General features: G+C 46.0%; 1 protein-coding gene across 1 annotated transcript in view; it reads right to left on the bottom strand.

The window, feature by feature from the left end:
• The window catches only part of LOC134971216 (microsomal glutathione S-transferase 2-like), a 111,793-nt gene that overhangs the window by 40,035 nt on the left and 57,068 nt on the right, over nt 1-14,690 (bottom strand). The window contains exon 4 of the mRNA XM_063946494.1: nt 5,317-5,416. Within this exon, the coding sequence (XP_063802564.1) occupies nt 5,317-5,416 (100 nt within the window). The remainder of the gene's footprint in view (nt 1-5,316; nt 5,417-14,690) is intronic.

The raw sequence follows: 14,690 nt of genomic DNA, 5'->3' as shown, positions 1-14,690 counted from the left end.
AAAAAAAAAAAAAAAGAGAAAGAGAAAGTTCAAATTTAAACAGATTGCATTAAGGCCCCATGAATCTTCAGCCCCATTTTCGCGATACACCGGCACCACCGCTGGGAAATTAAACATGTGAGGAGACATGGTGCACTAATTTGGGTTCCACGTCACTTTACGGAGAAAACTACACCAAAAACAGTCAAAAACCTCATGTCGACCTTTTGACCTGTCGACCTAAGTTGTGTCGACCTGACGACCGTAACCCCTTGTGAGTGAAATGATGAGACTACTGCATTGCATACAAAGAGAAAATAAATTCAGAAAATTGAATTTCAAGTGTTACAATTGTCACATGATAGGTCACAGAGAATTTGACTCCAAGCAAAAGAATATGAATCCTATGCAAAGCTAGAAGTACAACAGCAGAGATGAGGCAGCCCTGAGTGTTGCAGATAGACACAGAAAAGATTACTGGTACATTGATTCATGTGCAACAAGGCTTTTCAGCAGAAAATGAGGAGTGGTTCACCAAGTTAACCAAATGTGACCCTATCACTATTAAAGGGATTGGAAACCAAATGCTTACAGCTTCAAAAAAATGTTTGGACAATTAAACAAAACTCACAGAGATACAAGAAGCACTTTATGTACCAGAAATGGGAACAAATCTTATTGCCATTAGTGTCCTAGAACAGGGAGGCCGGAGTTCATTTTGCTAAAGGAAAGTGCATTGTGCAAAACATACAAAGCACTGTTATGCAGTGATGACAACGGAGTCACAGTCACTGAAAATCTGGCATAGAAGATTTGGTCACCTTGGAAATCACAGTGTTCAGAAGTTACAAAATGGAATGGTCACAGGCAGTGGCAGCTCCCAGCCGGCAATGTTTGGCAGTGTTTGGGATGGCAGTTGGTATATCTCCCCTATTAGAGTTTTGGACTGCTCTGGAGCCAGGGGTGTATTTAGGGGTCCGAGTGCCCCTGGCAAAGTAAAGGACTGGTGCCCCCCCCCCCCCATATTGGAAATAGGGAAGGCACGTGTGCCAAAAAAAGGGGCGTGGCCACTCAATAGTACCCCAATTCAAATTACACCACAGTAGTGTGCTTTACTCACATAGTAATGTACATTATTTACGTTCTGCTACACAGTAGTAACCCTTAAACACATTATGCCACACAGTAGTGCCTATATATATATATATATATATATATAGGAAGGCGAGCACGGTCCTGGGATAGTGGGCGTGGCTTCACAATTTTATATAATGACATCAAACTATAAATATATAATCACACCCCCTACACATGCACACACACACACAATTAGCAGCCTTACACGCAATACCCACAGTAGTTCTCCTTACACATAATGTCCCCAGTATAGTGTCAGATGCACATAATTTCCGCCAGTATAGTGCCAATTACACATATGCCCCCACAGTGCCAGATACACATATGCCCCCACCGAGCCAGACACTCGTATGCCCCTACAGTGCCAGACACTCGTATGCCCCTACAGTGCCACACACTTGTATGCCCCCACAGTGCTGCGCACGCATATGCACCCACAATGCCAGACACTCAAATGCCCCCACAGTGCCAGATACACGTATGCCCCCACAGTGTCAGATACACATATGCCCCCACAGTGCCAGACACACATATTCCCCATGTTGATTTTACTATTAAAGGCAGCACTTTTAGGTAGATTCACTTTTAGAGGCGACAGCTATCCCCCCACCCCCGTGTAGTTCCTCAACAGCAGGGATGCCCATTAATGATCAAAGAATGCAGCAGCAGCAGCCACTGTAATTGGCCCCGGGGTCCAGCACCGCACCACAATACAGGCAAGAAACTCTACATAAACTACACCCCCCAGCAGCCACTGCTGCATACTGTGAACATTACTGGGCATCCCTGCTGATGAGGAACTACATGGGGGTGGGGGTATAGCTGCTGCCTCTAAAAGTGAATCTACCTACTGCTCGCGGGTGGCACCTCTGGACGTCATCGTCGTAAATATGCACTGGTAACTGAACAATGATTACTAAAGTAATGAGGTGGGTTAAGTAACTGATGGGAAGCATGCAAGTGCTGGGTATGTGCCGATTGAAAACAGAGAGCTGGCAGCTTGAACCTTGTAGGAGAGAGACTTGATAGAGGAATAGTGACTAGGCTGCAGTTTGTAATAACACACAGTGGCTAATATGTAGCTAGAGTTCAGAGTCAGGTGTGCTGGGAATGCTGCAGTGAATAAACTTTGACTGGTGGTAACCACGGACACACAAGCTGGAAGCACACAGAACCAGGGCTAGCAGGATATATTCACAGAGACTTGGCAGGAGCTTGGCTTTGGATCAGGACCATACATGAGAATAACTGGAGGGCCATGGCAAGACTAGGACACTGAGCAGGAACGAACACAGGATAGCAGGTACATGGCAAGATCCAGCAGGGCACGGGTGCAGGACTAGCAGGGACAACACACAGAGGACTAAGGCAGGATGCAGGAATGTAGGTGCACTGAGGCAAGGAACCAGGACTCAGGAACAGACAGACTGGGAACTGTCCCAGGTACAGCGACCATGTGACGAGCTCATTAGATGCAGGAACTAGGGAATATCACTAGCAACAGGAACTGGCTTTAATCCGTAATGAAAGGGAGAAAGACCAATCACAGGAGTCATCAGGCTTGAGTCAGGTAACAAAGCATGTACCAGCCAGCATCCTAGTTACTAGGAGACAGCAAAATTGCTAACAGGAATGAACAGCAGCAGCGACTCATAACATGGAGAGAGCAAGATGTATGCTAATGGACACATGCCTGGATAAGCAGTTTAGGGTGGAAACAGTGTCCACTGTAATTTTTGTCCTACAATTGCCCTAAAAGGACATAACACCTATTGAAGTATGGTCAAAGAGAAATGCAAGCATAAGACATCTCAGAACCTTTGGAAGTACTGCTTCAAAGTCAGTAAAATGTATCATGCTTGGCTACTGCCATGAAAGTAAAGGCTACAGATAATGGAATCCGAATACCAGAAAGATATTCAAGTTAAGCGATATCTTCCAACAAACAACAAAAGTTGAAGAAAAGATGGAAGCTGATATGGAGAGCAAATATGTGTCACTGGACATACCAGCAGTTGAAGATTTATCTGAAACAGAGACTATAAGTGTGGAAGTTCAACCAGAGAGAAGATCTTCTGAAAGATCAAATATCTGCAAGCCACCTGAGAGGTATGATAAGAATTTCGCAAACATACATTCACTGAGCCTTGGGACATCTATAAGCTAAAGTCGAGGTCAGATTGGTGTGAACGGAAGTCCATGAAAGGAAAACGGACTTTGCAACATTTAAAATTCACAAGTGTGAAATTTGTGAGTCATGAGACGGTTACCATGGTATATGCTCTCAGTGAAGATACTCTTGCTAATATGCTTACCATGAGGAACAGACCAGATTCGCGTGATATGTTGATGTTTTATTATGTGTTTCACATTACCTTTCCTACAGGTCACTAAGCGAAAACTGAAATGAAATGCTTGTGTAACATAGAGACATTTATAGGGAGGAAGGGTGCCAAACTGTATAGAACCCCACTTCACTCAGGCTCTGCCATCGCCAATATGTATGGCTGTACTTGTTGTACTTTAATAACCCAACACCACTGGTAAAGTAACTGGGTAGTTGAATCAAATCTTGCATAGCAAAGAATCAGTGGCAGAACAAGCAAGCGGTGGGCCCAGGTGCAACAAAATGCTTTGGCCCCCCCCCATCCCATCCAAGTCCACCCCATGGGCAGTGCGCGCCGTAGGCGCGCGCAAAAATACATAGTGGCGTGGCTTCGTGGGGAAGGGGTGTGTCCACAAAATAATACCAATTCATAAAACGGTGCACAGTAGTCTCCATTCTTCAAATTACGCCGCACAGTAGCACCACTACACCAGGTAGAGACCCTTTTACTCCTTACAGCGAACAGATTCCCCTTTTTACACATAACGGCAGACAGCGTGCACTTTTTACACATAACGGCAGACAGCGTGCCCTCGTTACACATAGCGGCAGACAGCATACACTTTTTACACAATGGCAGACAGCGTGCCCTTGTTACACATAGCGGCAGACAGCGTGCCCTCGTTACACATAGCGGCAGACAGCGTGCACTTTTTACACATTACGGCAGACAGCGTCCCCATTTTACACATTACGGCAGACAGCGTCCCCATTTTACACATTACGGCAGACAGCGTCCCCATTTTACACATTACGGCAGACACCATACACTTTTACACATAACGGCAGATAGCGTGCCCTTTTTACACATTACGGCAGGCAGATTCTACCTTTTTACACATAGCGGCAGGCAGATTCCCCATTTTTATACATAGCGGCAGGCAGATTCCCCCTTTTTACACATTGCGGCAGGCAGATTCCCCATTTTTACACATTGCGGCAGGCAGATTCCCCATTTTTACACATTGCGGCAGGCAGATTCCCCATTTTTACACATTGCGGCAGGCAGATTCCCCATTTTTACATTGCGGCAGGCAGATTCCCCATTTTTATACATAGCGGCAGGCAGTCCCCCCTTTTTACACATTGCGGCAGGCAGTCCCAACAAATAAAAAATGAAAGAGACAGAAAGAAAGAGACAGAAAGAAAGAAAGAAAGAAAGAAAGAAAGAAAGAAAGAAAGAAAGAAAGAAAGAAAGAAAGAAAGAAGAATTATACTTACCCTCTCTGTTGGCTCAGGCTCCTCGGTGCAGCTTCCCGGGCAGTAGAGAAGAAGGAGGAGGGAGGTGAAGGAGGGAGCCGCAGCAGCGCTGTGTTACTGGTGGAGGCGCTGCTGCTGCTGCCCCTCTGCTTCCCTATAGGCTGTTCTCAGAGACAGCCTATAGTGAAGCAGAGGAGCAGCAGCAGCAGCGCCTCCACCAGTAACAAAGCGCTGCTGCGGCTCTCTCCTTCACTCACTGAGAGACTGTGACCTGTTTGTATATGAGGGAGGGAGGGACGGACCCTCCTCCCTCCTTCGTGTGCGGGTGGCCAGAATCGTTCCTTATGACGGGCGGGTCACATGAGCGCTGGTGTGCGGCTGCGGCATGACATACAATGAGTCATTGTGACTCATTCATGTAATGCCGGCCGGCGGCTGTGGGCCCTTGAGTGCGGCGGGGCCCCAGTGCAATGCACTGCCTGCCCCGCCAGTAGTTCCGCCCCTGCAAAGAATGATTACCCGTCCTAATCAAAACTGCACCCAGGCCTGCTCTGGTTGCTATGGGAAAATATTCAGGATCAAGTGTAACTACGAACTTTGTACTAGAAACTTACTGTGCACGAAATGTTCTCTCGAATTCTGGAGGTCCAGTAACTCCCGGTGGCATTACTTTGTGTTTCATTCTGGATCTCCCTACTAGCCTGGCATAGTATCCTGTCAGGACGAAAGAAAACTCATTAAATGCAAACACATAAAGAAAGAATAATATTTGAAAATGTATGTTACTTAAAACTTAGGGGGTAATTCAGACCTGATCGCTCGCTAGCATTTTTTGCAGCGCTGCGATCAGGTCAGAACTGCGCATGTATATGCACCGCAATGCGCAGACGCGTCGCATGGGTACAAAGCGGATTGTTGTTGTGCGATGGGTTTTACGAAGAATCCATTCGCACAGCCGATCGCAAGGAGATTGACAGGAAGAAGGCGTTTGTGGGTGGCAACTGACCGTTTTCTGGGAGTGGTTGGAAAAACGCAGGCGTGTCCAGGCGTTTGCAGGGCAGGTGTCTGACGCCAATTTCGGCCTCGGACAGGCTGAAGTGATCGCAGCGGCTGAGTAAGTTCTGAGCAACTCAGAAACTGCACACAGTTTAGCTGTACCGCTCGGCTGCACATGCGTTCGCACACTTGCACAGCTAAAATACGGTCCCCTATAGGCGGCGACTATCTGATCGCAGTGCTGAAAAAAACTGTTAGCGAGCGATCAGGTCTGAACTACCCCCAATGTGCACTGCAGGGGGGGCAGATATAACATTTGCAGAGAGAGTTAGATTTGGGTTATTTTGTTTCTGTGCAGAGTAAATACTGTCCGCTTTATTTTTGCAATGCAATTTAGATTGCAGATTGAACACACCCCACCCAAATCTAACTCTCTCTGCACATGTTATATCTGCCCACCCTGCAGTGCACATGGTTTTGCCCAACTGCTAACAAATTTGCTGCTACGATCAGGTCTGAATTACCCCTAAATTGCATACATCCCCAATACCTATACACAAATAGAGATGGGCAAAATTTTCTAAACTGTTCTGTAAATTATTCACTTTATTCCATATCTGGCCAAGACACACCGATGATCAAGTGGACCGGGCAGGGCTCAAATCAGAAATTGTGGTGCATATGACTGCCAGAATAGGCAGTGTCCCCTCCACCCGATCTTTCGCTCCTTCTGCATCCCCCACAGCTTACTATTCTGGGCGACAGTTGCCAGTCCTGGGACAAGTCCGCTGGATATGAGGTGCCACCCCTAGGCCCTGACTGCAGCGTGCCAGGACCGCAGCACAGAGCAGGAGTCCAGAGCAGGTAGCCACGAAGAGACACAGCCGGTGGCATTTAAAATTTTGAGCCAGATGTGAGCCAATCGGAGTGCGCAGACCAATCAGCAGTTTCCAATGTGACAGCTCCTGAATGGATGCCAATCTGTGAGACAACTGGAGCTCGCAGACTGGTAGCCAATCAGGAGCGGCCTTATTGAAAACTCCTGATTGGCTGTCAGTCTGCGAGCTCCAATTGGCTTGCGTCCAGCACCAAATTCAAAATAACGCAGGTGCTGTCCCTCTATGGTTGCCTGCAGTGAGTATCAATCTACACTGCTGCCATCTGGGCCCCCTCGCTGCTCGAGACAGGGACTCCAGTCGCGGCAGTCCCCACACTGATAGCAGCCCTGGTAGCTGTTATAAACTACATGGTTCTCTCTAGAATCCTAGGCATGCTGGAGAGGCTTTTCCTAACAGCAGGCCAGGGGGTTTGCACCGCTCCCCCCCCCCCCCCCCCCCCACCCCGATACAGGAACTCATCAGAGCTCTCTGTGGGCCTGACCTGCATTTTTTATATACAATTTGACTGTTGCAAGTCTTAAATCATCCGATCCCGAAAGTTAAGGGGGGTACACACATAGCAATGTGTGCTTAAATTCTAAGCAATCTGACTAGATTGCTTAGAAATGAAGCACGGATCTCTCCGTGTGTATGCCCCATAGCAATAGGGCTGCGCATCGCTATTGGCGGTTCCAGATTGTCCTGCATGTAAGCACAATCTAGTTAGATCGCTCACTTCACCGCTGGGTGAAGTGAGCGTCCCCTCCCCCTCGCTCAGCACACATCGCGCTGTGTGCTGAGCGGGGGGAGAGATGTGTGCTGAGCGTTCTGTGCTAGATCGCTCAGCACACATAGGTACATGTGTATCCCCTCATTACAGCCACAAATATTTTCTCACACTGGCTGTCACTGGGACTATCAGCTTTCATTTATTTTTGTGCACCCAACTTCAACAAATAGAGAAAAGTATACTGCAACATCTTATTTTGACTATTTGGACGGTGAAAATTATTTTGGGTATCCTTTACTGCAGGGATTCTCAACTCCAATACTCAAGTACCCAACAACAGGTATATAGTCAGTAATGATTCCCAGGGCTGTATCTAGGGTGGTGCGACATGTGGTTTGGGTGGCACAGAGGCTGCTGTGTGAATATTGTGTGTGTGTGTGTGTGTGTGTGTGTGTGTGTGTGTGTGTGTGTGTGTGTGTGTGTGTGTGTGTGTGTATCTCAGAGACGTGCATTGAAGTAAATGGCTCAGGAGGCACGGGCTAGTACCAGAGCCAGATTTACACACAATATACTGTATGAGCCCAAGGGTTCATGTGGGCATTTTACACTGGTGCAGCAGTATTTTGAGAATTTTGATCAGAGATGTGCGGAAGAGGTAGGCAGGGGAGACACTGCCTCACTTTTCATAGACTTTTTACTCCAGAGTTTTGACTGCAAAAATGATTACAATAATACAAAGAATATATTTATAATATATGCTTTGTATTTTTCATATACTTTATATAGTCAGAACTAATGATGAGCGGGTTCGGTTCCTCGGAAACCGAACCCCCCCGAACTTCACCCATTTTACACGGGTCCGAGGCATACTAGGATTCTCCCGTATGGCTCGGTTAATCCGAGCACGCCCGAACGTCATCATCCCGCTGTCGGATTCTCGCGAGATTCGGATTCTATATAAGGAGCCGCGCGTCGCCGCCATTTTCACTCATGCATTGGAAATGTTAGGGAGAGTACGTGGCTGGCGTTCTCTCCGTTTATTAATGTTGCTGCAAATATTTGAGCTTATTGCTTAATTGTGGGGACTGGGGAGCAGCTGTATTATATAGGAGTACAGTGCAGAGTTTTGCTGATCAGTGACCACCAGTTTTATCCGTTCTCTGCCTGAAAAACGCTCCATATCTGTGCTCAGTGTGCTGCATATATCTGTGCTCACACTGCTTTATTGTGGGTACTGGGGAACAGCAGTATTATATAGGAGGAGTACAGTGCAGAGTTTTGCTGACCAGTGACCACCAGTATTATACGTTGTCTGCCTGAAAAACACTCCATATCTGTGCTCAGTGTGCAGCATATATCTGTGCTCACACTGCTTTATTGTGGGTACTGGGGAACAGCAGTATTATATAGGAGGAGTACAGTGCAGAGTTTTGCTGACCAGTGACCAACAGTATTATACGTTGTCTGCCTGAAAAACGCTCCATATCTGTGCTCAGTGTGCTGCATATATCTGTGCATACACTGCTTTATTGTGGGGACTGGGGACCAGCAGTATTATATAGGAGGAGTACAGTGCAGAGTTTTGCTGACAGTGACCACAGTATATATAGCAGTACGGTATGGAAGGCCACTGCTCTACCTACCTCTGTGTCGTCAAGTATACTATCCATCTAGATTCTATACCTGTGGTGCATTTTAGTTTTGCAGTTTGCTGACAGTGACCACCAGTATATATAGCAGTACGGTACGGAAGGCCACTGCTCTACCTACCTCTGTGTCGTCAAGTATACTATCCATCTAGATTCTATACCTGTGGTGCATATTAGTTTTGCAGTTTGCTGACAGTGACCACCAGTATATATAGCAGTACGGTACGGAAGGCCACTGCTCTACCTACCTCTGTGTCGTCAAGTATACTATCCATCTAGATTCTATACCTGTGGTGCATTTTAGTTTTGCAGTTTGCTGACAGTGACCACCAGTATATATAGCAGTACGGTACGGAAGGCCACTGCTCTACCTACCTCTGTGTCGTCAAGTATACTATTCATCTAGATTCTATACCTGTGGTGCATTTTAGTTTTGCAGTTTGCTGACAGTGACCACCAGTATATATAGCAGTACGGTACGGAAGGCCACTGCTCTACCTACCTCTGTGTCGTCAAGTATACTATCCATCTAGATTCTATACCTGTGGTGCATTTTAGTTTTGCAGTTTGCGGACAGTGACCACCAGTACGGTACGGAAGGCCACTGCTCTACCTACCTCTGTGTCGTCAAGTATACTATCCATCTAGATTCTATACCTGTGGTGCATTTTAGTTTTGCAGTTTGCTGACAGTGACCACCAGTATATATAGCAGTACGGTACGGAAGGCCACTGCTCTACCTACCTCTGTGTCGTCAAGTATACTATCCATCCATACCTGTGGTGCATTTCAGTTGTGCGCAGTATATATAGTAGTAGGCCATTGCTATTGATACTGGCATATAATTCCACACATTAAAAATGGAGAACAAAAATGTGGAGGTTAAAATAGGGAAAGATCAAGATCCACTTCCACCTCGTGCTGAAGCTGCTGCCACTAGTCATGGCCGAGACGATGAAATGCCATCAACGTCGTCTGCCAAGGCCGATGCCCAATGTCATAGTAGAGAGCATGTAAAATCCAAAAAACAAAAGTTCAGTAAAATGACCCAAAAATCAAAATTGAAAGCGTCTGATGAGAAGCGTAAACTTGCCAATATGCCATTTACGACACGGAGTGGCAAGGAACGGCTGATGCCCTGGCCTATGTTCATGGCTAGTGGTTCAGCTTCACATGAGGATGGAAGCACTCATCCTCTCGCTAGAAAACTGCAGTGCCACTCCTAGATGGGCCAGGTGTTTGTGTCGGCCACTTGGGTCGCTTAGCTTAGTCACACAGCTACCTCATTGCGCCTCTTTTTTTCTTTGCATCATGTGCTGTGTGGGGACTATTTTTTTTAAGTGCCATCTTGTCTGACACTGCAGTGCCACTCCTAGATGGGCCAGGTGTTTGTGTCGGCCACTTGGGTCGCTTAGCTTAGTCACACAGCTACCTCATTGCGCCTCTTTTTTTCTCTGCATCATGTGCTGTTTGGCGACTATTTTTTTGAAGTGCCATCCTGTCTGACACTGCAGTGCCACTCCTAGATGGGCCAAGTGTTTGTGTCGGCCACTTGTGTCGCTTAGCTTAGCCATCCAGCGACCTCGGTGCAAATTTTAGGACTAAAAATAATATTGTGAGGTGTTTAGAATAGACTGAAAATGAGTGTAAATTATGGTTATTGAGGTTAACAATACTATGGGATCAAAATGACCCCCAAATTCTATGATTTAAGCTGTTTCTGAGGGTTTTTTGTAAAAAAACACCCGGATCCAAAACACACCCGAATCCGACAAAAAATTTTCAGGGAGGTTTTGGCAAAAATGCGTCCGAATCCAAAACACGGCCGCGGAACCGAATCCAAAACAAAACAAAAAAATTTCCGGTGCAGATCTCTAGTCAGAACTCTGTCTTAGACTGGAGTATGACAGGAAAGGCCCTGCCTCACTTCACCGCCGTATGCAAAGTACTGTGAAAATTAACGTTTTAGGTAGGTGTGGAAAAAATGCAGCAAAGTAAGAATGCTTTTAAAATGTGTTAATAGTTTATTTTTATAATTAACAAAATGCAAAGTGAATGAACAGAAGAGAAATCGAAATCAAATCAATATTTGGTGTGACCACCCTTTGACTTCAAAACAGCATCGATTCTTCTAGGTACATTTGCATAGTTTTTGAAGGAAATTGGCAGGGAGGTTGTTACAAACATCTTGGAGAACCACAGTTCTTCTGTGGATGTAGGCTTGATCAATTCCTTCTGTCTCTTCATGTAATCCCAAACAGACTCAATAATGTGAGATCGGAGCTTTGTGGGGGCCATATCATCACTTCCAGGACTCCTTATTCTTCTTTACGCTGAATACAGTTCTTAATGACATTGGCTATATGTTTGGTGTCATTGTCCTGCTGCAGAATAAATTGGAAGCCAATCAGATGCCTCCCTGATGGTACTGCATAAAGTACCTGCCTGTATTTCTATATATATATATATATATATATATTCACCAAACATATATAAATTTACCAAAAACAACAAGCGTAAGTCATGCGTCCAATTTATTCTTCATTACACAAGTGACACCATCTCCAATTCATGGATGCATGTATATACTGTATGTGTGTATAGGTGCTCTTTCCAATGACATGTGCTTAATCAGTACACCAATCATGCTCATACATTTCTATGTCTCTGCATCCTTTTTTAATTTGGTTTTGTGTCATTTTACACATTAAAGGGCACTGAAGTATAGGAGAATGAATGTTGTAGTAGTGAGTACTATGCTTATAGGGGGTCATTCCGAGTTGATCGCATGTAGCAACAATTTGCTGCCCATGTGATCAACTAGACGCCGCCTATGGGGGAGTGTATATTAGCATAGCAGGGCTGCGAACGCTTGTGCATCCCTGCTATACAAAAAAAAGACCAGGGTCAGACTTACTTACTCTGAGGTTAATTCTGAGTTGATCGCAGGAGGAACTTTGTTAGCAGTTGGGCAAAACCATGTGCACTGCAGGGGAGGCAGATATAACATGTGCAGAGAGAATTAGATTTGGGTGGGTTATTTTGTTTCTGTGCAGGGTAAATACTGGCTGCTTTATTTTTACACTGCAATTTAGATTGCAGATTGAACACACCCCACCCAAATCTAACTCTCTCTGCACATGTTATATCTGCCTCCCCTGCAGTGCACATGGTTTTGCCCAACTGCTAACAAAATTCCTGCTGCGATCAACTCAGAATTACCCCCTCTGTGCGATCGATCCAGCGTTGCAGGTCTCGGAATTGACGTCAGACATCCGCCCTCCAAACTCCTGGACACGCCTGCATTAGACTCACCACTCCCTGAAAACGGTGAGTGGCTGCCCGGTTACGCCTTCCTTCTGTCAATCTTCTTGCGGTCACCGCTGCGACCGCTTTCTTCATTTGCAGCATTGCTGCCTGGCGACGGCCATTGCCGGGCAACAACGCACCTGCACAATGCGGCCGCCGCGCATGCGCAGTTCTGATCCGAACGCATGGCTGCGACGAAGTGCAGTGTGCGATCGGGTTGGAATGACCCCCATAATACACTATTTCGATATTTTAAAAAAAGGGTATTACATTTCTGCGGTACTTTACAATTTGTATACATTGAAATTAAACACACAATTAAACATTGACAACTAAACAACCCAAAAACAACATAAAACATTATAAGATTCTTTAATAACAATCAAACAATTTAAAAATATTTCTTTACATAAAACATTACAATTTCCTGTGGACATTCATTATGTTGTCATGGTAAAGTTTTTAGTTCACAATGGGGGTCATTTCGAGTTGATCGCTCGCTAGCTATTTTTTACAGCGCCCTGCGACCAGATAGTCGCCGCCTATGGGGGAGTGTATTTTCGCTTTGCAAGTGTGCGAACGCTTGTGCAGCCGAGCGGTACATAAAAGTTTTGTGCAGTTTCTGAGTAGGTCTGAACTTACTTAGCCGCTGCGATCACTTCAGCCTGTCTGGTCCCGGAATTGTCGTCAGACACCTGCCCTGCAAACGCTTGGACACGCCTGCGTTTTTCCAACCACTCCCTGAAAACGGTCAGTTGACACCCATAAACGCCTTCTTCCTGTCAATCTTCTTGTGATCGGCTGTGCGAATGCATTCTTCGTTAAATCCATCGCCCAACAACGATCCGCTTTGTACCCGTTCGACGCGCCTGTGCATTGCGGTGCATAAGCATGCGCAGTTTTGCAGAGTTTTGACCTGATCGCAGCGCTGCAAAAAAATAAGAATTTACTTACCGATAATTCTATTTCTCGTAGTCCGTAGTGGATGCTGGGGACTCCGTCAGGACCATGGGGAATAGCGGCTCCGCAGGAGACAGGGCACAAAAGCAAGCTTTTAGGATCACATGGTGTGTACTGGCTCCTCCCCCTATGACCCTCCTCCAAGCCTCAGTTAGGTACTGTGCCCGGACGAGCGTACACAATAAGGAAGGATCTTGAATCCCGGGTAAGACTCATACCAGCCACACCAATCACACCGTACAACTTGTGATCTGAACCCAGTTAACAGTATGATAACAAAGAAGTAGCCTCTTAAAAAAGATGGCTCACAACAATAATAACCCGATTTTTGTAACAATAACTATGTACAAGTAATGCAGACAATCCGCACTTGGGATGGGCGCCCAGCATCCACTACGGACTACGAGAAATAGAATTATCGGTAAGTAAATTCTTATTTTCTCTAACGTCCTAGTGGATGCTGGGGACTCCGTCAGGACCATGGGGATTATACCAAAGCTCCCAAACGGGCGGGAGAGTGCGGATGACTCTGCAGCACCGAATGAGAGAACTCCAAGTCCTCTTTAGCCAGAGTATCAAATTTGTAAAATTTTACAAACGTGTTCTCCCCTGACCACGTAGCTGCTCGGCAAAGTTGTAATGCCGAGACCCCTCGGGCAGCCGCCCAAGATGAGCTCACCTTCCTTGTGGAGTGGGCTTTTACAGTTTTAGGCTGTGGCAGGCCTGCCACAGAATGTGCAAGTTGAATTGTGCTACAGATCCAACGAGCAATCGTCTGCTTAGACGCAGGAGCACCCATCTTGTTGGGTGCATACAAGATAAACAACGAGTCAGATTTTCTGACTCCAGCTGTCCTTGAAATATATATTTTCAATGCTCTGACAACGTCCAGTAACCTGGAGTCCTCCAAGTCGCTAGTAGCCGCAGGCACCACAATAGGCTGGTTCAAGTGAAAAGCCGAAACCACCTTAGGGAGAAAATGAGGACGTGTCCGCAGTTCTGCCCTGTCCGAATGGAAAATCAGATATGGGCTTTTGTACGATAAAGCCGCCAACTCTGAAACTCTCCTGGCTGAAGCCAGGGCCAATAGCATGGTTACTTTCCATGTAAGATACTTCAAATCTACCGATTTGAGAGGCTCAAACCAATGAGATTTGAGAAATTCCAAAACTACGTTTAGATCCCACGGTGCCACTGGAGGCACAATTGGGGGTTGTATATGTAGTACACCCTTGACAAAAGTTTGTACTTCAGGCACTGAAGCCAATTCTTTCTGGAAGAAGATTGATAAGGCCGAAATTTGAACTTTAATAGACCCCAATTTGAGGCCCATAGACAATCCTGCCTGCAGGAAATGTAGGAATCGACCCAATTGAAATTCTTCCGTTGGGGCCTTCTTGGCCTCACACCACGCAACATATTTTCTCCAAATGCGGTGATAATGTTGTGCGGTCACTTCCTTCCTA

Source organism: Pseudophryne corroboree, chromosome 1 (assembly GCF_028390025.1).
Source record: "Pseudophryne corroboree isolate aPseCor3 chromosome 1, aPseCor3.hap2, whole genome shotgun sequence".
NCBI classification, from domain to species: domain Eukaryota; kingdom Metazoa; phylum Chordata; class Amphibia; order Anura; family Myobatrachidae; genus Pseudophryne; species Pseudophryne corroboree.
The sequence above is the reverse complement of the archived record's forward strand: the minus strand, read 5'-3'. Positions and strand labels throughout refer to the sequence as shown.